The sequence below is a fragment of the Mus caroli genome, chromosome 12 (genome assembly GCF_900094665.2).
Source record: "Mus caroli chromosome 12, CAROLI_EIJ_v1.1, whole genome shotgun sequence".
NCBI classification, from domain to species: domain Eukaryota; kingdom Metazoa; phylum Chordata; class Mammalia; order Rodentia; family Muridae; genus Mus; species Mus caroli.
Window position 1 is genome coordinate 82834526 of NC_034581.1, and position 22605 is coordinate 82857130.

Here is a 22605-nt window from a genome sequence, read left to right on the forward strand (position 1 = left end):
TATTCCCTGGTTCCTCCATTCATAAGAGAGTCAAGGCCTCATTCCCTTGGCTCTAAGTGTCCAGGACCAGGTCCCAGACTACTAGGAATAACTCCCGTTCCCTACAGCCTGCAGTCATGACTCAGCCAGCCGGACTGTCCTGTGTCATCCCATCTTTCCCACAGAACCCACAACAAAGGCTTTTATCCATACTCTGTACTCACCCTGGTAGGTTTTCATGGAGCCCTATGTGTCACACCATGACTTCCAGGGATTGTGACTAAAAAATCTTAAACTTCTTTCATGATAAGTGTGTCTGTGTTTCTGCATCTTACTATACTTGATTAGAACACTTCTCCAGGTCCCTTAGTGTTGTGTCCGGCCAGCAGATCACAGCCTGGGTTCTAGCCTGGAAAGGCATTTTGGAAACCTGGAAGAGAAGAGGGGCTAGGCGGCGAGAGAAAGAAATGTAGCTAAGACAACATTCTGATCAAAGCTCAATTTTACTATTTCCAGACACTCAGTTATAAAGGAAGGGGGAGGGAACCCGATTTCCCGCCAAGTAATCTCGGGGTCCAGTAGCAGGACGATCACGTGTGTGCCTCCAAGCAACAAAGCGACAGGGTCCAGCAGTGGGCGTGGCAGGACGAATGATCAGGAAGCTCCACCCTTGAGCAAGCAGGTTCAAGCAGGTGGGGGAAGGGAAACCACACCTTAGAATAGGTATAGACATACTCATACGTGACCTCACTTGCCACCAACCTCACAAGGTAGATAGTGTTTATGGATGGATTGAAGACTGACTTGAGAGAGGTTCTGTGACTTGCCCATGGTAGTGGCGCTGCAGTTCAGTGTCCTCTGTTGTCATCATCGTCATCTTCATCCTCTTTGGCATATGTTAACTGTACGATGTAATGACTTCATTATGACATTGCCAAACATGCATACAATATACCCAGTCAGATTCAAGACTCAGTCGGCTCTGTTTGGAATCTATGGCCTTGTCTTTCACTGTCCCCTACTTCTACCCATCATTTGTGGGGCACATGAGTATCTGCTCCTCTGTCTCATGACATCCCCAAACCTTGCTCAGTACTGACGGGGACTGAATGGATTCAGTCTGACGTTGGTTCATTTCTGCCAAGTTCGGGAGGTGGAGCCTCTGCTCCCAGAGATTCGGGCAGGAAAGGAGAACAGCCCTTGGGCCTTTGCTCTATTGGCTCAAATCAGCAATTAATCAGCACAGAGTTTATCTTATTAGCCATTCATTGTCCCCCACTCTCAAACCACAGACCACACTCTCTAAGAACAATGCTTTTAATTAATATAAGGCAGATTAAAACCCATCACAGCAAGGCCATTGTTAATGAGTTAATCATAAGGCATGGTATTGAGCCGGGAGTGAAAAGGGAGAAGATGCCTGGGCAGGGGCTCCATGTCAGCTGCTCTGTGATCGTTCAGTGGGGATGGGAGCTGGGGTTGGGCTCCTGGCGAGGAGGCACTGCACCTGTACATCCAGCTGATCAGTGAAGCCAGGTACTGGGTAAGGGCACAGCTGGTGTCCAGTGAGCAAATGGGTACCAGATGTCAAAGGTAGTCACAGAAATGGGAGATCTCTGAGGGGACCCTGAAGTTATATTTAGAATAATAATTCCATTTCTATGTGTGTTTCTAACTTTTCATCCCCTCTCTCCATCCCCCCACTCTGTCCCATCTTACTTTCTGTGAGAGAGCTTAGAATTCTCTCATTAACCCAGAGAGAGCTCAAGCTCATGAGCCTCCTGCCTCAGCCTGCAGGTTGTGGGATTGCAAGGTGTGTGCTACAAGTGCTATTTACGTTTGCTGTATAGTGATGCTTTGCAGTAAGTGACAGTCTGTGAAGTTTTCTTTCTATTAGGTTATGGGACCCAGGCTTATTATACTGAAGGGAGGAGATGGAGATAGGTGTTTTTGTATGTATGTATGTATGTATGTATGTATGTATGTATGTATGTATTGGCTTTTTTCCAGACAAGCTTTCTCTTTGTAGTTCTGGCTGTCCAGGAACTCACTCTGTAGACCAGGTTGGCCTTGAACTCACAGGGATTCTCCTGCATCTGCCTCCTGAGTGCTGAGATTAAAGCCCACACCACCACTGCTTAGCTATATTTTGGATCTTAGCCATTCTGACTGGGATAAAATGAAATCTCAAAGTAGTTTTAATTTTCAGTTCCCTGGTGGCTAAGGATGCTCAACATTTTAAAAATGTTTTCAGCCATTTGTATTTCATCTGTGGGGAGCTCTCGGTTTTGTTAAGTTTTCGACATTCCATTCCCTGGGAAGATTGATTTGTTTACCTTCTGTGCCTTTCTGCTAAGTTTTCAGCACTGGCTGTATGCCGGACCAGGATCTAGGCTTGACTTTAGGTCTTACTTTATTTTAGCCACAGTGGTGGGCAGAATTATTGTCCCTTTCTGCTCAGGAAGAGACCAAGATTTCTGGGTTTATCAACTTACCAAGGTTTGATGACAGTTAAGTGGCAAAATAGGATTAGGGCCCAAGTGTTCCTGACTCTAGTGTCATGCCATTGATAAGCAAGTCACATGACCCTCCTTGCTTGTTTAGGGGTGAGCACGTCTTTTGTATCCTTCTAAAATGAATCCAACTGTCAGGGCCATCTCACTTCCTAACCTGGTGATGATCCAGTGCCTGTCATGTGGAGTGACCGGGCAGCCACCTTACCTGTCTGCTGTTGACAATTGTGGCTGTATAGACTTACGTCCACTGCTCAGCTAATATTGTGGTGACATCTACACTGTAATCCCAGGACTTACAAAACTCCCATCAAAGCTCATTTTCATGCACATGGTACAGAGGAAGCAGGCCTGGGTTTCTGGAGGATGAAGGCTTGGAACACTCATGGCTGTGAGGCTTTGAGATTGTCACTGAACTCTGAGTTGTTTAATATTTATGGACATATCAGTGACCTCTGTTCTGGGGCTGGGGAGATGGCTCAGATGGTGAAGTGCTTGCCTTGCTAGTGTGAGGATCTAAATTTGTTCCTCAGAACCCGTGTAAATAGGTGAGCATGGTGATGTGTGCTTATAATCCCAGTGAGGGTGAGAAGAGCCACAGAGGTGGGTAGATCCATCCCTGGGGCTCACTGGCCATCCAGCTTAGTCTGCTTAGTGAAGTTTAGTCTGTTAGGAGACTCTGTCTTACACAAAAGGGGAGTGGCAACTGGGGTTGTTCATTGAAATACACCACACACACACACACACACACACACACGGGGTGGGCAGCAGACAGACAGTGACAGAGACCAGAGATAGACTGAAAGATAGAGACAGATGGAGCATGAGGAGGGATATAGAGAGAAAGACATAGTGTTGTGGAAGGACAGATCCTGTTTCCAGAAATAATATGCAGATTAAAAATCCTGTATTTGGGACTAGAGAGATGGCTCTGTGGTTAAGAGCACTGACTGCTCTTCCAGAGGTCCTGAGTTCAATTCCCAGCAACAACATGGTGGCTCACAACCATCTGTAATGGGGATCCGATGGCCTCTTCTGGTGTGTCTGAAGAGAGAGACAGTGTATTCACATAAAAATAAATCTAAAAAAAAAAAAAGAATCCTGTATTTGAGTGTTTACTGTGGGACAGGTGTGTACTTACACTAGGGCACTGGACAAATGCTTTTGTATTTATCATAGCTGCTGCTGGCTGATGGGCCTTAGTTGGCTACTTCTACTTCAGCAGCCACTAGCTCCATGCAATCATTCATCTTAAGTGACTTAACAGACAGTCTCCCAGCCACACTAAGCACATTTCAGGTGCACTTAGCCCACTGTGTAGGCCCTAGACCAGAGCATTTCCATGTCCCAGGAAGTTCACCGGGTACTATGTTGTCAGCCGGCTCTTGTGTATCAGCCCATCCCTCCTGTACTTCTGAGGGTGTGTGCTCAAGGATGGCGCCTAAGGACCAGAGGCAAGAGGATGAAGAGGTCAGGAGATCCTGGAAGCTATGTCCATCAAGTGTACACGTATGCCTGGAAAATGGTTGCAGAACCGTTAATTCCTCCATGGATTCCGAGCTGCCAGTAGGCTCATCACTGTGTGGTGCCAAGTGGAATGGGTGAAAGCCAGAAGCTTTGTACTAAGTCGGTAACTTTCCTGAATGTTAGAAAGAGCCTGGCTTCTGACCCAAAAGGACAGTGAACCCGTGGGAGCTGGACCAGAGCAGGGAGCTGAGGGCTGACTGTTGACATTTGCATTTTCACCATAACAGAATAGTTTACAGTTTTAGTAAGTGGCTATGCTTCTCTCTCTCTCTCTCTCTCTCTCTCTCTCTGTTTCTCTCTGTCTCTCTCTCTGCATGTGTGTATGTGAGTGTGTGTAACTGTGTGTGTATGTTAGAAGCTGGATGGCTGTCACCTCAGGGCTTCTTTAGTGGAAATGAGGGTGCTGTATGTAGTAGGTACTGACTCAGTCTCATGGACCCTGGGCTTGTGGGTATATGATATATCTTTGTCACCAGTCTATATTTTTGGTGGCTGTGTGGCTGAATATGTAACATACTGTAGATACATGGCTTCTGTACCCAAGAGCTGGTTGATATCCCAGGTTAACAGGTGAGCCAGGGTTGTCTGGCCTCCTCGGCCTTGAGTGACCCAAGGATCTCTGTGTTGCTCAAACACTGTTTAAAGGTGAGCATCCTGTTGTGCCAAGAGATCGTCATTTGTCACTGTTTCAAGTCACAGATGAGGGGCAATGAACTCTACTTCTGTTTGGAAGGGCTACACTGGATGAGGCTAATTCTTTCTAAAGATTTGCAGCAACTCAGATATGTAAATGTTAAAGAATGCAATGGACAGGTCACATACATACACATACACACACGTACATGTATGCACACATATACAGAGAGAGATACATGCACACACAGACACATAGACACATAGACACATAGACACACATGCACACAACCACACAGACACACACAGGCCCACATGCACTCAGGGCACCCCACAACATACATGCATGCACAGCAGTGCATGCTGCAACCTTAAGGATGCACATACATAGTGGTATACACACACACACACACACACACACAAACTGTGACTTAAGTTTTTCTCTTGATCTGAAAAATCCCTCAATTTTTGTCTTAATCATTACAAATTTAATTTTAGGGCTTAGCCCTGTGTATCACCCAGCTTCTAATTACATAAGTAATTTGAACAGGGGAAATTGAATGTGAAGAATTATTAAGTAGTGGAAGATGACTAACCGCGACAAGAGATCCAATGAGATTCTAGTGGTGTAACAGTAAATATACACAGCAGCTCCTCCTAGAGATGAGGGGCAAAGAATAAGGCTGGGTGTGATGACTCAGCTAAGTTCTTCCTATCTTGGGCAGCCTGCTGGCTGGTAGAAGGACTTGTTAGCTCATCTATAGGAACAGACTTTTAAGTGCTCAACACATTATACTTCCCAGAAGGGGACCACAGGGGTAGAGTATGGACCATTGCTGATCTTTGAGCTCCCTGGAGTGAGTGCCTGGCTCTGATGACTGCTCATCTCTGCCGAATACTAGAACTATTAAGGGTGACTCTGGCATCTTTTGGTCCTCATAGAATTCCCATTCTGCTCAAACCTGATACCTCGCCTTGGAATCAAAGAAGCAGTGGGTCCGTAGCTAAGAGGCAGTGGAGATGGTCCGGCTTATAGGGGTTTGGTTTACTAAGGTTTTTTTTTACCTTTAGGGGCAGGGGAAATGGCTGAATTGGTAAAGTGCCTACTGTGTGAAAATGGGAACCTGAGTTTGGATTCCTGCCACCTACATAGAGGTTGGGTGTGGTGGTGTGCATCTGTAAGTACAGCATTGGGGGAGTCCCTGGAGCTCACTGGCCAGCCAGCCTGGATGGTCCAGCTTCAGTATAGAGCCTGTCTCAAAAATTAAAGTGGAGAGTGATTGAGCAGGATCCTTGATCTCAGCCACTGCCCTCCACGGGTGCTCACACAAGCTGAGATGTTTGTCCAGAGTAGTGTTTTTTTTTTTTTTAAAGATTTATTTATTTTATGAATTTGAGTACACTGTTGCTGTCTTTAGACAAACCAGAAGAGGGCATTGGATTCCACTACAGATGGTTGTGAGCCACCATGTGGTTGCTGGGATTTAAACTCAGGACCTTTGGAAGAGCAGCCAGTGCTCTTAACCACTGAGCCATCTCTCCAGCCCCTGTCCATAATAGTTTTAATCTTATAAGGATCACAACCATCTCAGAACTACAGCTTAGCCTTGGCCAACTATGGCCCCTGCTTTACCTAGTTCCATATGCCCTTCTGCTGTCTGGCACTGGCCTGCTATGGCCTCCGCTCTACCCAGTTTCATTTGTCCTTCTGCTGCTTAGCTGGCACTGGCCAGCTTTGTTTTGCTTCGCCTTCTTTGTCATCAGGGGTTGAAGAAACCTTTATGGATGCTAGATAGGTGTTCTACTACTGAACTGCACTTCCACTTCCTGCTTTCCACTTCTTTTTTTTTTTTTTTTTTTTTTTTTTGGTTTTTCGAGACAGGGTTTCTCCGTGTAGCCCTGGCTGTCCTGGCACTCACTTTGTAGACCAGGCTGGCCTCGAACTCAGAAATCCGCNTTTGTAGACCAGGCTGGCCTCGAACTCAGAAATCCGCCTGCCTCTGCCTCCCAAGTGCTGGGATTAAAGGCGTGCGCCACCACGCCCGGCTTTGCTTTCCACTTCTTAAGGCCATTTCCCTGCCTCTGAACTCTGACTCCTCTGGGGTCACTCTCCAACTTAGGATTCATTTCTTTCTCACTGTTTCCTGCTAGAGGAAACAACTACCTTTGGTGACTCTCAGACCCTGTCTGCACCAAGGCTGGAGGACTCCACTGAGGGTGAAGCTGTAGGAACATAGGTTTCCCCTCGAATGGGTTGTGATGGGCATCAGAACCATACAGGGTTAAAAATGGCCGGGTCCCTGTGGGCCTGAAGATAGCCTAGAGCTGGGACATGGGTATATAGGGCTGCAGTGTTTTTTGTTTCGTTTTTAATTTTTAACATTTTATTCTATGTGTCTCAGTGTCTGGCTGCATGTGTGGATGTGCACCAGGTGAGTGCCAGGTGCCCACGGAGGTCAGAAGAAGGCACTGGATCCCCTGGAACTGGAGCCACAGATGGTTGTGAGCTGCCGTGTGGGTGCTGGGAAGCCAATCAAGTCCTTTGCAAGAGCAGCCCGTGTTCTTAGCTGCTGAGTCGTCTCTCCAGGTCCCCGGCATTCTCTTCTTAGTAACTAAGACAGCGGTTCTCAGCCTTCCTATGCTGAGGTCCTTTAGTACAGTTCCTCATGTTGTGCTGACCCACAACTGTAAGATTAGTCTTAATGTTGCTACCGTTACAGATTATAATATAAATATCTGTGCTAATGGTCTTAGGTGATCCCTGTGAAAACTTTCCTGATGCACAGGTTGAGAACTGTTGATCTAAAGCAACAGTTGGCTGTGTGGCTCCCCTGGCAACTAATTATACGGGGAGACATTTCTTCCACCCTTGTTAACTCTTCACATGGCTTTATTGCCAATTATTTCATTATTCTTCTTATCATCGGAAAGTGTAAGTTCATCTTCAGTGTTCAAACTTCTTTGTTAGTTCATGGGTAGAAGCAGTAGCAGGTCCCCACAGCACACTGGGACTCATTGTTTCCTAAGTTATATGTAAGGTGCATCTTTCCTTAGAAGCTGTCCATCCTACAAGGCAGGACTACCTCATCTCAAGACCCTTAGCTGGGCTGGGCTGAGAACTCAGGAGGACCAGCTTGGTTGCATGTGAGGATACCTCTCAGCTCTATTAGGTCAGAATCACATCAGGGTGTAAACAAAGGCTCCCGTCATCGACAACCTGCCCAGCAGTCTGCTCCATGTGAGGGAATAGAGCCCTGGATTCAGTGTTATGTAGTCTTCGATCAGGGATTCGTCTCTATCTTCTAAATAAGACGACTGATTTTCTTATCTCTGAAGGTATCAACTCTGCCACCCTGAACTACTTTGAGGATTAAAAAAAATGATACATATGAATAGCTATTATTATTATTTACTGTTATTACTGTTATCATCCTGTCAGTGGTAGAGTTGCAAACAAACTTGAAGTGTTGGATGGTCAAGGAGTAGGTGGCAAAAGTGAGATAGCTCAGTATACCCTTGAATGAGTCAGTATATTTAAGTCTTGGTTAATAGCTGTGAATACTCATTTGTGGGGAATGATGCTCCAACCAGTTAAGCTTTGATGGAATGGGAGGAGACTGGAAGCTCCAGGCTGTGTGCAGAGGCTGGGCTCAGTGTGAGATTAGAACTGACTGCACTGAGGACAAGGAAAACGTTAAAGTAAAAGATGAAAAAAGAGGGTGTGTGTATATGTGTGTGTATATGTGTGTGTGTGTCTTATGTATGTATGTGTATATACGTACATGAGTTTGTATTTGTGCGTGTGTGTGCGTGTGTGTGCGTGTGTGTGTGTGTGTGTGTGTGTGTGTGTGTGTGTGTGTGTGTGGTGTATCTGCTGCCCAGGGCACTGGGGAGTAACCAAAGGTGATTGATCAGAGAGGCAGGAGAATGGAATGCCGCTCAGGGAACAGACTGCACTCACTCCTCTTGCTCGTCTGTCACCTGCAGGTGCATCTCCGCTCTGCCAGGCGTCTCTGTGAGCTCTGCTGTGCCAACCGGGGCACTTTCATCAAGGTGGGCCAGCACCTGGGGGCACTGGACTACCTGCTGCCAGAAGAGTACACCAGCACACTGAAGGTGTTGCACAGTCAAGCCCCACAGAGCAGCATGCAAGAGGTCCGGCAGGTCATCCGAGAAGAGCTGGGCAAGGAGGTACCTTGTTATTCTGGAGCAGGGAGGGACCAGATCGAAAAGTGAGCCTTTACAGAAGGCTCCAGTGGAGTTCTTGCTGCCTGGGCCTAGGATCCATCACTGATGCAGAATCACATGTCTCAGCAACATTCAGTGCTGAACCAGAAGCTGGAAGGAGCTTCAGAGGCCATCACTAGCTGAACTAAGAGAAGTCTGTATTCAACAGTGTTGGCTGGTAACCTAGGAGGATCCAGCCACTTCAATCTAATTCTGTCTGTCAGCCCCTGGGGGTTACCGCACGCTGATAACTATTGTGTGCTACACTGTCACAGTTGGTCCTCACAGTGTGAGGTGAGAACTTTCACTGACTCCATTTTACAGCTGAGGGATGGAGGGCAGCACTCTGCGCATAGGATGACGTCAGCACACCATCCAGTGCGCTGCACTGGCTTCCCTGGAAAAAGCTCTGGTAGACCCTTATGGAGCCTGCTTGATCTCCCAGAAATGGGAAGTTTACTCTTAGCTGCCACCCAAGGTGCAAGGTGCTGTATTCTTTTGTTGACTGCCTCTGGCGAGTCCTGCTGGGCATGATGGCAAGGCCTTTAATCCCAGCTCTTAGGAAATGGAGGCAGATGGATCTTTGTGAGTTTGAGGCCAGCCTGGTCTACCTAGTGAGTTCCAGGACAGCACACACACACACACACACACACACACACACACACACACATGCATACACACGCAAAGAGAATAAAATAAAACCCTTAATAAGTCTTTTGAGGCACAACTGCACATTCCACCTGGTCTCTACCACCCACCTATTTCATGACTGCTGCAGCATGGGTAGGGGGGAGGGGATTGGGTGTCCTGGTAACCTGAGTTAGGGCTCCGGATGGACCTAGCGCTTGTCACCTCTCCTTTTCTGTAAAATGAGGAAGACCACAGTGCCCACCGTACATGGCATGAAGATTATAGAGGAGAATGGAGAACAAACAGAGGCTCCTGTCCCGTGCTCTGCCCATCCGCTCTCACTGTGCACTCCTAGCCGTCACAGCCTGTGGTCTTGGTGCCTGTTCTGCCTGGCATGCTTTTTACTATAGTCCCTGCCTGCCAGGTGATGATGCTAGGCCAGTTGTCCATGACCTCCCTAGACTGTCTGAATCAGGCCCACACAACTCAGCCCCCTCCAAGGGTTGCATTGTGGCTTGATTGGCATCAGGCCATTCTATTGCAAATCAGAAAACCTTTAGGGATGAAGACCATGACAGTCCATTTCCTCTGGACTGGCAGCACCTGAATAGTAAGGTGTATACTAGGAATCAGTGTTTAATAGGCAAAATGACCTTTCCCAGGTTTTGGTTTGTTTTTGTTTTCTGATTTTTGTTTTTTTTAACTGACTTGTGGAGCTGGTAGTAAGCAGCCAGCAGCCAGCTAAAGAGATCTTGTGTATCAGCAATGGCTTGGCCTGCAGAGAGGCTCGTGATCTGACCACACGTGTGGGGCCCTGGGCAGGCACAGATGCCTCCAGCTGCCTTGCTCTGAGGAACATTTCATCCAGAGGGAGAAGGAGTGAGAGGCAGATTGACTTAGGGCTAGAGTCAGGGAGAAAGTTGGAGGCTAGGGGGAGCAGGACTTGGATAGAGGAACCACGGGCAGCAGGAACCACGGGGCTGGCCTTGGTGCTAGCCAGCATGCCTTTGCTTCTTGCTGAGACTGTTGGCCTCTGGCTTCCAGCAGTGTGAGATTCATCCCCCTCCCCAAGCTAAAACGAAATAAGTCACTGTAATAACAGTGCTGAGCACATCATTGCTGGCATGTGGCAACTCAGCAGGGGAAGATGTGAGGGTGGGGGTTGGGGTGAAGATTAACTCTTAGAAGCTTCGGAGTAAGGAGTGGGGCAAGAGCAGGTCACTGCCTTCTAGATCAGGCCAGGGCAGAGGGAGGTAAAAAGTCAGAGTGTCTTCAGTCATGGTGCCCCCCCCCCCCCCCAGCTGGCTGCAGGGTTTTTAGGGTTGGAAGATGTCTCCTAAAGATTCGTGGTGTCTTCTCCAGTCTCCTCCAGCTTTGTAGGAATAAGCCTAATGGCTGTGTGACCACTGCCTCTGTTTGTCTGTAGTCCTCCTGAGATAGTGACACTTTCATTTGGGTTCTAGATGAAACTAGAACATGGGCTGTCCCTCACTTCTGGGGAGCTTAGAAACCTCGGGTTTCTTACCACAGGCTCCATAGGTACCCAATCAGAGTCTCCCCCCCCCCCCATGAAAGTGGCGTTTGTTCTCTAGGGAAATGCTCTGTCATCTGTGGGCGGAGGGGAGGGGAAAGGGGCTGTGTGGGAGGCTGGGTAGGTGAGTGTGGGGGTGTGAGGGCGGAGGAAGTCACTCACTCTGCACCCCCTCCTGTTCCAGCCCCTCCCATGACCTGCTTGGGAAGAACTCTTTCTTTAAGGACAGTGTGATGAACTGTACAAATTCCTGCTCTCTCTGGCTGTAGGACCCCTGCAGCAGCGGGCTCCATCCCTGGTCCCCAGGATGTAGCTGGGAGAAGCTGAACATTTAGCATTCACCGTTTTCTTAGCTCTCTTGTCCTTGGCTAGGTTTTAAGGTCATCCTGAGTTCAAAAACTACAGATAGGGGTAGGCAGGAGCTGTAGCTTAGCATGCTGCTTTGGCCCCGACACCTTGGTTCATATGTTTCTTTAGGACCCTGCCCATCCACAGAGTCCCTGAGAGTCTTTTGTGTATTCAAACCTTTTCCTGTTCCAGGTTGTTGAGGCTGGTCTGAGAGGGTTGTTCCCACTATAGGGATGGGGTATAAGACAGAGACAACATCATTGCTGTGTTCTTTGCCCCCTGGTAACACTTGGTTCCAGGTGAGGTCCTACCCCTGGACATCAGGTGGTACCACGGTATAGAGAAAAAGGTCACTGGAGGTCTTCATCTGTGCATAGGGACTGGCTCAGAAGAGTTTTGGGGGCCACTAAGCTAAGTGAAAGGCAGCAGGAAATAATAGGAGAAGGCCCAAGAACTGGTGGGTCTTAAAGTGGCAGGGACATTTTCTCCTGTCTCAGAAGTGACCTTGGTCTGGACTGAGTTGAGTATCTCAGCTGTTCTGACTACTCTTAGGGCCACAGGTCCAAATGCAGTACCTCGTTCGGTCAGCAGGTGGCACCTGAGTTTACAAGTCAGGGATATGTGTGGGAGCCCTGGCCCTTTCCTCACAAGGGGTACCCTGAAGGATGAGATTCAGGCTCTTTTTATTCTTGGGCATGGTCCAAGGAGACCAGACTGATATCCGCCACAATCGGGGCAGGTACAGGCCCGAGTCATGAGTCAGTTGACTGTTGCTGAAGTTTGAATAACTGTCCTCTAAAGATCTGTGTTTTAAAAGGCCCCGGCTTTGGAGTCAGGCCATCCACCTGTAGTAGGAAGGACCCACTGGGAGGAGTTAGGCCACCTAGAACTGTAATAGTTACTCTTCTTGTTGCTGTGGTAAATATGTGAGAAGAGGCAACTTAGGAAAGGAGGGGTTTATTTGGCTCTCGTTGTGAAGGTAAAGTGTGGCGGCATGTCCGAGGCTATCACCATGCACCTGTCACCAGGAGGTGGAGGACAAGGAGCACCACTGATTAGCTCTGTCTCCTTTTATTCTGTATAGCCTGCCACACGCTTTTAAGGTGTGTCTTCTTACCTCAACTAACCCAATGTAGAGAATTCTTTATAGACACTGGGAGCAGGTTCATTTCTGTAACAGTTCTGATAACCATCAAAGACTGACCATCACAGGGACCCTTGACAGGATTTGTTAGCCTCTTCCCATCTCTCTTTCCTTCCTGATCATTAAACAAGCATTCTGCCCCCACCCGACCTGCTCTCAGTCTTTGATCTCATGCATGAGTCCCCCGAAGAACCGCGAGCCCATCCTCCAGTTATAACAGCCTGTGATTTGGAGGCTCAGCACCTGATCTTCCTCTTCCTTCTTTTTCTTGCTTGTAGAAACAGCTGGAATGTGTGGGAACAGAAGCAGGTTTTAGACCCTGATGTGGCCAATTATGGTTTGACCTCACTCCAGACCCCATGGTGTGAGATAGGTTGATCAAGGTAATGCCTGGTTACACAAGGGTCCAACGGGTTTGCAGGAGAGAGAGGGATCTCATTCAAGCAAATGGAGACTTTCAGAAGCATGTGGCATGTGACCCAGGTTCTTCAAAGATGAGCGGGATTAGCGAAGTTACAGATGGGAGGAAGGGCACACTGGGGGTGATGTGGGCTCAGCCAAGGTGTAGTGGTAGCAGAGGCAGAAGCCGGGAGGTGGCTGAGCTTTGCTGACTAGACTATAGTGTTTAGGAGCTGAGGCCATGTTCTGAAAGGCCTGCAATGTTCTTTTCAGAATGTGAGCCTGAGGGCGTGGATGAACTGGAGAAGGAGACTGAGCAAGGGAAGCTGAAGAGAATGACATAGAGATACGGGAGAAAGGAAGGCAGGATACACTGAGCCTCATTGTCTCAGCGATGCAGAGATGTGGTTACCTTTTTGTTTGTTTATTTCTCAAGACAGGGTTTCTCCGTGTAGCCCTGGCTGTGCTGGAACTCACTCTGTAGTCCAGGCTGGTCTTGTACTCACAGAGATCTTCCTTCCTCTCCTTCTCGAGTGCTGGGATTAAAGGCATGCACCCTCATGTCCAGCAGATGTGGTTATCTTTTATAAGTGGGCGAGTGGCGCCCAGGAAGTGATCATAATGATTATCAGCTAAACTGGCACTGTCATCTTTGTCAGCTACACTGGCACTGCCATCTTTAATTGCAGACACACACCTGCATAGGCATGTCTCTCCATGGACACAAGCAAGTCAGGATGTAACATGTTTACAAATGATCCACGCATGTAGACATGGTATGGACATCCATATCGTAGTTCTTGAGACGCTGGGATCATGAGTTTGAGGCTAGCCTGTGATATGCGAGTGAGGCTATGCTGAAATAAAGGAAAAGAAAACAGAGTAAGCAAAATGGCAACCATGGACAGAGGCTCCTTCACCCCTAAACTTTTAGGAGAAGTTAAAGAGAATGACGTCACTGGCTACAGTTTAGTCTAGAAACTCCAGCCTTTGTTAAGGGAAGCCCTTGCTTGGTTTGTGACCTCTGAAACATGTTTATGTCTGTCTTTTGTCATTGAACTCCCCTACCAGGGGTGCTGGGATATAGAATTGACTTTATTTTGTTGTTAATAGTTGCTAGGAATGGATGCAATGTCTTTTCATGAGTGCTATATGCTGTAGGGACTTAGTATTCTCCGTGGAACATGAGGCTGGAATTTCTGTGGAGATTCAGAAGAGATGTGGGGTGCTGTTGTATACCAGGTACATACATTCATTTTTGTATGAGCTCACAGGGGCACGTGGAGGATGATTGGTCCTGTTTTGTTCTGGGTTGAATCAAAAGTTCAGAAAAGATAGGAAACTCCTACCCTAAAGATGTCAGCTGCTTATTCAACATGGTGGTCCTGGCCAGAAAGACAACACTGTGGGGTACAAGGACCCACCAGAACAAAGACAGGAAGGAAGGAGAGGTAGGTGAAGGGCTAGTCTGGGCAGGGAGCACAGAAGTGCTGCTGGCTCAGGGAAATCTTGGTGAGAAGCAGGATAAAGTGTCCCCTGCAGGCAGGTTTTCCCTTGGGCTCTTGCCTCTTCACTAGGGCTGGGAACAGTTTCATTCCTATGTTATTTTGGGTTATCCAGAGACACTGAAGTAATGAGACATGATTGTATTGTATCTCTGGATGTATGCATGCGTATAGATATGTAGAAAGATAGATTTGTTTAAAATCTGGATTATGTGATTGTCTAGGCTGACAAGTCCAAAACTGGCAGAGCGGTCATGCCAGAATCCTAGTAAGAACCAATAGTGTAGTTCAGGTTCAACCGTGAAGGCCATCTGCTGGCAGGATCCCCTCTTGCTTCAGGGATATCATCTGATCGCATGAGGCCCACTCACATATGGAGGGCAACCTGTTTTACTAATAAACTGGATGCGAAGGTCTGTAGTCCCAGTACTGTGGAGGTGGAGACAGGAGGATTGAGAGTTGGAGGCCAGCCTGGTCTACATGGTGAGGCAATGTCTTACAACCCAGGGGCTGGGTTTTGGATTTCCTGTGTAGCTCAGTGGAAGAGTGCTTGCCTAGCTTTCTCAAGGCTCTGGCTCTGACGTCAGTCCCCAGGCCAAAGGAAACGGGGAAAATCCATCTTTAGTAACATTTACTCCAGTATCTGGACACAGTGACCTAGGCAGGACGGAGCACAGATAAACCACCTCAGTTCTCCATGTGGCCCTTGAGGGGACCCTCACATGACACTTGATGTTTGTATTGAATCAATACAATAGTAGTTTTGTGGCCTCGGGCTATTTCCTGCTTCTTTTTCTGTAGACTCGGGAAGGTGAGCTCAGGCGGACTGTTAGAACACTGTACTCTCTGACCTCATGGTATTTCTTGAGCTCCTCCTGTGCAGAAATTGTGTTAGCCCTTCTCCTTGGGAGGTGGGGGGGGGGTCCTTGCTCCCTGGTTCCTGGTTCCTGGCGTTCATACTCTGGCCGGGCCTGCTGAGGTCAGCCTGCCTCACTGGCCTGCAGTCATCTATAGGATCTCATTGTTCGACTCAGCTGTCCTTTGAGCTGCTTCTCCTGGCCTGAATGCCACCTTTGTTTGTCCTGGCACCCATCTTGTCTCCCAGATTGTCCCTAAGAAGGCCACCAAGTGAGTGGTCTGGGAATGGAACAGAAGGATCTGGTAGCCACGCAGCTGGGATGAGGAAGCAGGGGGAGGGGGAAGGGAGCGTTACCCTCCTCCTGGCTTGTCCTCATCCTGCCTTCCCAGCAGATCTCAATAAAAAAAAAATACATTTATATTAAAAACATAATGAAGAATAAAAAACATTTTCCCTCAATAATGCCAAACATCAAAAGGAGATTTTTATCAATTATGAGAGAGAAAGATTTTGGCCATAAAATGGTAATTTAATGAGTAGGAGACGGATGGCGAGAAGCATTAATGTCAGCCACAATGGATGGCCTGCCATTAGTCACTGGAGGAGAGGCAGGCGAGGTAGTGGCCACACAGCCTGGATAGTCCTTTTTTTGATGTCCCCAACCCTAGCCCCGTCCTTCTTAATCTGATCCTCTCGTTGTCTGCTGAGTCTCTGCTCTGGCCGTTTTCTAGCTCTGCCCTGGCTCAGCCTGGTCCCCTCTCCCCCACCGCTCAGTCTTTCCACCGGGCACCTTCCCTCTGTTGACTGTAACTTTTATGTCCTTTTTTTTCTTCTTGAGACAGGGTCTCTCTATGTAGTTCTGGGTGTTTTGGGTTTCACCCTGTAAACCAGGCCGGCCTCGAACTCATAGAGAGCCACCTCCTCTGTCTCCAAGGGCTGGGATTTAAGGCGTGTACCACTATGCCTGGCTCAGGTGGCTCTCCTGTCTGTGAAGAGAGCCCCATGGTGGGAAGAGCAAGAGCTGTGGGAACCGTTCTCTCAGTCTTACAGCCTGTCCTTCTGGACTGCTCTAGGGCTCCTCTGTGTTTTCTCTGTGTATGAGTCTTTTATCTACATGTGTGCGTGCCTAGGCCCACAGTGGTCAGAGGTAGGAGGAGTCAGATCCCCTGGAATTGGGATACAGATGGTTTAGAGCCACTATATGGGTTTTGGGAACTGAACCTGGGTCCTCTGTAAGAGTAGTGAGTGCTTTTAGCTGCTGAGCTGTCTCCTGCATGTGTCCTGTTTCATTCTGTTCTCATTCCCATCCCTTCCCTCAACCCCTCCCCGCTACCCCTGTGTGCTCATTGGGCTTGTTCTCATTGTTTGAACTGCTGAGTCTAACCATCACCACCTGCCTTTTAGCGGGTAGCCCCATTCCACGTGGGGTCCTTATCTACAGCTTTTCTTTTTTTTTTTTTTTAAAGATTTATTTATTTATTATATGTAAGTACACTGTAGCTGTCTTCAGGCACTCCAGAAGAGGGCGCCAGATCTCGTTACGGATGGTTGTGAGCCACCATGTGGTTGCTGGGATTTGAACTCTGGACCTTCGGAAGAGCAGTCGGGTGCTCTTACCCACTGAGCCATCTCACCAGCCCATGTACAGCTTTTCTATGAAGCTTCCTTTTCTATGAAGCTTCCTTCTGTGGCTTCCTCAGGTCCCCCAGTCAGGATCAGCGGCCCCTTTTAGGACTTGTAATTTATTACATTCCAGTACTGAGTCTTCTATGGTGCCCAACTTAGACTTGGTATATAGTAGGTTTTAATATATGTTCTTTAATGTTATTCTAGAATTTGATCGCTTCTGTTTTCTTGAAGCCTTCACTGGCTCCCCAGGGAGGTTAGATGGACCCTCTTGTGGTCCTGTGCTTTGCCTGGTCATCTTGTCTTCTCTACGCTGGCTTATGGTCTCAGGGATTCCCTCAGGCTTGCATCCAAAACCACCTAGCAGAGGAGCGTTGGGTGAGTGGAGACTGTCTGACTTGGAATTGGAGTCCTGCTTGAGCTCCAGGTGCTCTGTGCTATCCTGGGTAAGATCTTTGGGGCCTTGGTTTCCTTGTCTGTAGTCAGGGGTGATCAAAGAACCTGTGTATTAATAAGTCCGTGGTAAGGATGGAAAGATATAAGCCATATTGAAATGCCTCAGAACCCTTGCCTGGGCAGTGATGTCTTAGGTAACCCTCAGAAGCATAGACAGGAACAGAACTAAACAGAACGAGAAAGCGTCTACATAGAAAACAGTCAGCAGATTGAAGAGACCACCAGCAGAGTGGAAGAAAGTATCTGCAAGCTGTCTCTTCAGCAAAGGAATAATATCTATGGTTTGTCAGAAACAGAACAAAAAATTCCTATTCCCACTTCAATAGAAAAATATGATTTACCAAGAGTTAAGTGTGATGGCATATTCCCTCAGTCCCAGCACTAGGGAGGCAGAGGCAGGAGGATCTCTATGAGTTTCAGGCCAGCCTGGTCTACAGAGTGAGTTCTAGGCCAACCAGTGAGTCGGTATCTCAAAACAACAGAGATAAAAAACAACAAGAAACAGGTAGATGTTCTCAAAAGAAGACATATATGTGGCTAATAAGTATTTGAGGAAAACACTCAATATTGCTCATTAGGGAAAGGCACATTCAAGTCATGTGCACTGAGAGTGGAGGTGCACACCTGTAAGCCCAGCAGAAGGCTGAGACAAGGGGATTCCTGCAGGTTGGAGTCTAGCCTGAGACACGTAGTGAGTAGCCTGGGATAGATAGCAAAAACTCTGTTTCAACCTTCAACCTCTTCACAGCCAGCCTCCTGAAAATGAGATATCTCATACCAATTAGATGTGCTTTGTTGGCGTATTTTTTTTTTTTTTTTTTTTTTTAGCTATTTTATTTGGTTCTTATACCTCTGCCTCCCTTCCAACCCTCATTCCATCCTAATCCCTTCAACCTCCCACACTATGTCAAAGAGGATGAAGGTTATCATGGAAAGGGGACAGAGACCTTTTTTAGGCTACTTCCTGCTGACTAGGGGCATTGGGGTCTTTGGGGCAAGTCCAATCCTCATTGCCAGGATATCCTCAACGTCTTGTCAAACCAGAACGATACTAACCAGGAGCAGCAGGGGGAGCAGCAGCCTCCACAGGTCCTCTTGGGGCTCTCCAGAGTCCCCAGAATTCAACTCTGTGTAGCTGGAGAAAATCATGCCCCTGCTAGTGCACCAGGTGAATCATAATCACCTGCTCTGAAGCAGTCTCATATCCCACACTTGGGATTAAAACAAAAACATATTCACATAACATAACTGAGTTTTTAAAGAAACCAGAACTTACTACATGGCTCTTAGCAAAAAGACAAAAATATAGGGAACTGAGAATTTTCCATGCTTTTCTTTTTTTTCTTTTTCCTTTTGAAATAGGATCTTGCTGGGTATCCCTGGTTTGCCTGGAATGAGTTATGTAGATTAGACTTCCTGGTTCTCCCAAATTCTGGGATTATTGGTGTGTACTACCACTCCCTGCCCCTCTTGCACTTTCTGATCGACTGTGGAAACCATGTGGAGGTCTGTCAGGAAGCTTGGATCAGACTACCTTAAGGTTCACTAGTCAGTAGTATTGGGTCCATCTCTAAAGTATTCATCATGCAAAGAGACATCTGTAATGTCATGCAGTATTCATGGTATCTAGGATAGGATAGGTAATATCTAAATGCCCCAAAGCAAATGTTGTGTATCTGCATGTGAGAAGATTATGTAGTAAGAAGAAAGAATGAGACTTTAATTGCAGCAACATGTCATTTTGAGATCACTGTGTTAGGTGAGATGAGCCAGACACTGAGGGGCGAGTGCTGGCGTGTTTTCTTTCATATGTGGAAGCTTAAGAAGTTCATCACCTAAAAGTAGTCAGCAGAATATTACCAGGGGCTGAGAAGGGTAGGAAGGAGGCAAGATCTGGAGAGGTTGGCTGGAGGGTATGGAGTTATAGTTTGATAGGAGGAAAAGCCACAGTGTTCCCTGGGAGAATGAATACTGTCTGCAGTATCATATCGTATATTTCAGAATAGAAGAGAGGTTTTAAAATGTTCTCACCCTACAGAAATGATGACTATTCCAGGTGATGGATACACTGACTGTTCTGATTTGAGCATTACCTGTTGTATGTGTGTATCAAAATGTCATCTCTGTACTCTCATAACTATACACAATTAGTACTTGTCAATTAAAAAAAAAAAGGGGTGTACCCATCTGGAGCACAGGGCTTGCTGCAGAGTAAATGCCAGGAACCGTTGGCTGTGCTTCTGAGGCATTGAGCCCTCAGAGCATGAGCAGGAAGTCCCTGGTTCCTGGGTCTTCCTGGGCTGTGACCAACAGCTCTTTTCCTTCACCCGGCTTGTCAGTAAGCAAGTGTGCTAGGCAGAAGCAACCCATAAGAACCTTGGCTGACGGGTCATAAAGGTTGTGTTAGTTTGGGTTTCTGTCGTTATGAAGAGACAACATGACCAACTCTTATAAAGGAAAACATTTAATCAGGGGCTGGCTTACAGTTCAGAGGTTTAGTCCATTATCATCATAGCAGGAGGCATGGCGGCGTGCAGGCAGACATGGTACTGGACAGGTAGTTGAGAGTTCTACATTCAGATAGATCGGGCAGGCAGAAGGAAGAGACAGTGAGCCACTAGACCTGGCCTGAGCTTCTGAAACCTCAAAGCCCATCTTCAGTGACATTTCCTCCAACAAGGCCACACCTAATAGTGCCACTCCCTATGAGCCTATGGGGGCCATTTTCTTTCAAACTAACACAAGGGTTTAGAAACCTGGTTCAACCCTGCATACCCTAAGTGAGGAAGCTGGCCTGGAGTGGAATGTCTGGGTGGTAGAAAGGAGAGTCGAACACATGTGTCCCTACTCTCATGTTCTTCCTCCTGGATTGTAATGGCCTAGGGTGAAAGTTTAGTGTCTCATGGGAGTCTGGTCTTGAGCAGTCAGGCTGGACCCCAAGGGTAAGAAGTCTCCACTCTTCCCTTGAGACCTCGTGGTCTCTTGTGGACTTTGAAGAAAAGATATTTCCATCCATCCATCCGTGAGGTCACAGAATCCTGTGTTTAGGGCTTGGCATCTGTCCTGTGCTGGGTGATCTCAGGCCTTCACCTCCTGCTCTCACTGCAGAGCCTGGTCTGAGAAGAGACAACTCTGTTGTTTTGCAAGAGCTTTAGAAACTGTCTGCTCAGGCTGGGGCCTTGAAAAGTTAGAATCACTCTCTCCTGGTTCCAGAGGCTAGAGGTCGAGCTGGGCCTGAGCCACCTGCCCCCCATTTGCAGGATTTGGGGAGGGTCTGTCCTTTCTCATCCAGCTCCTGCCAGCTGCTGCCAGTCCCTGGTGTTGGTTTGAAGCTGCATGGCCTGAACCTCTTAGCTCTGTGTCACTTTGCCTTTTTTATAATGATTCTTGTCACTAGACTGCTGGCCCACCTTGCTACAGTATGACCTCATTTAATTTAGCCAGTTGCAGTGCAAGGGTCTTAACTTACATGATGACGTTCCAGGGCATAAACCTGGAGAGGGGCTGAGGTGGGCTTTGGTGCAGTTTTTTGAACTCTCCCCTCTCCTCTCACCTCTCCTCTGCAGGTCATACAGTTTTCTCCATGACCAGCTGCCCCCGGCCTTGCAGTCTCAACTTTGCCCCAGAAGAGAACAAGCCCACCCTGTTGTTTTGTTTTGTAACATTACAGATCAGGTCTCTTAACTTGGCCTAGCTGGGTTCATACCGGGTTCAGGAGTGTTCTCTGTATTCCTTACCTTTTGGTAGCTCTGACAGGAGCAGCTTAAGGAAGGAAAGGTCCATTTGGCTCACAGCTCATGCGTGTAGGCGGCCATGATGGAAGCCATGGCAACAGGAGTGTGAGGCAGCTGGCATCCCTAGTAAAGGTGCTGCCCAGTTAGGGTGAACCTTTTTACCTCAAGTAACTCAGTCCAAACACTCAACCAGACACACCCAGATTTGTGCCCTAAGTCAGTCTAGATCCTGTCAAAGTGATATCCTCACATTCATACTTCCTGGTTAAAGAATCAGAGACCTGAGATGTTAGTAGAGGCTATAGCTATAACTAAAAATTAAATCAGATTGGGGGGGGGCAGGAAAGAGGGAAGGCGGAAGAGGAAGGAAGAAGCAGAGAGAGAAGAGAGGTTGAGTGTGAGTTGTTGACCAGGCATGGATGCGTGCCTGGGGCTGATTGGAAGATTTTTTTGGCAGAGAGCCAAGGTCGCGAGACTGCTAGAAAGGACCTGTGCAGTGCCATATGGGGAGGCTCTGTGGAGTGGGGCAAGGTTGGTGTTCATTTCCTCCTGCCAGCCCCTAGATCTCAGAGTGTGAGTGTCACCAGCTGGTAGAGGACAGATGTTATGGTCATTCTGACAGCTGTCCCTGAGCCCTCAGAACTGTCAGAAGGACTGCAGCATCCTCATGTCCTCTCAGAACAGGGCCTATAGCCTCGCTTGCCTCCATAACTAGAAGGGGGATGGTCCTGCAGGCTGCTGGGGGCTTCGCCAGTGCTGGTGATTCTCTCCTCATGAGCCACAAATGGCTTTGCTGGTGGTGATGGTTTAAGAATAGATGGCTGAGCTGGGCACTGGTGGCACACGCCTTTAATCCTAGCACTTGGGAGGCATAGGCAGGCAGATTTCTGAGTTTGAGGCCAGCCTGGTCTTCAGAGTGAGTTCCAGGACAGCCAGGGCTACACAGAGAAACCCTGTCTCAAAAAACCAAAGGGAAAAAAAAAAAGAAAGAAAGAATAGATGGCTGGAGGTGGGGTTTCAGCTCTGCCAGCGAACATAACTGCCAGCATGGACCAAGTGCTGGCGGCATGGTGGATGTTCATCTTAGTAGGCTTTCCTGAAAGGGGACTCCAGGACAAGTCTTCAAGAGAATTTTGTGGATAGCCCAGGGGTTATGCTGTGGAAAGTGGCCATGTGCTAAGGGAAGAGAGGGGAATTCTTATGACTCTATGCTCTTAAACCAGCTGCCGCTGTGGGCAGAGGAGACTTCGTCCTGTGGAGTGACTGGGACATGGTGCCACACACCCAGAGCAAGGGCAGACACAGTTGGTTTTTTTTTAATTTATTTTTTTAATTAGGTATTTTCTTCATTTACATTTCAAATGCTATCCCAAAAGTCCCCCAGACCCTCCCCACTCACTCCCCTACCCACCCACTCCCACTTCTTGGCCCTGGCATTCCCCTGTACTGAGGCATATAAAGTTTGCAAGACCAAGGGGCCTCTCTTCCCAATGA

At 47.7% G+C, this 22605-nt stretch overlaps 1 protein-coding gene across 7 annotated transcripts in view; it reads left to right on the forward strand.

Annotated features, from left to right (window-relative positions):
* Adck1 (aarF domain containing kinase 1) overlaps nt 1–22605 on the forward strand; it is a 102273-nt gene that overhangs the window by 32316 nt on the left and 47352 nt on the right. For 5 of the 7 annotated variants that reach the window (XM_021178948.2, XM_021178949.1, XM_021178947.1 and 2 more), the window contains one exon: nt 8640–8843. The exons of the other annotated variants lie outside the window; for them this stretch is intronic. In XM_021178948.2, the coding sequence (XP_021034607.1) occupies nt 8640–8843 (204 nt within the window). The remainder of the gene's footprint in view (nt 1–8639; nt 8844–22605) is intronic. 7 annotated transcript variants of the gene reach the window in all.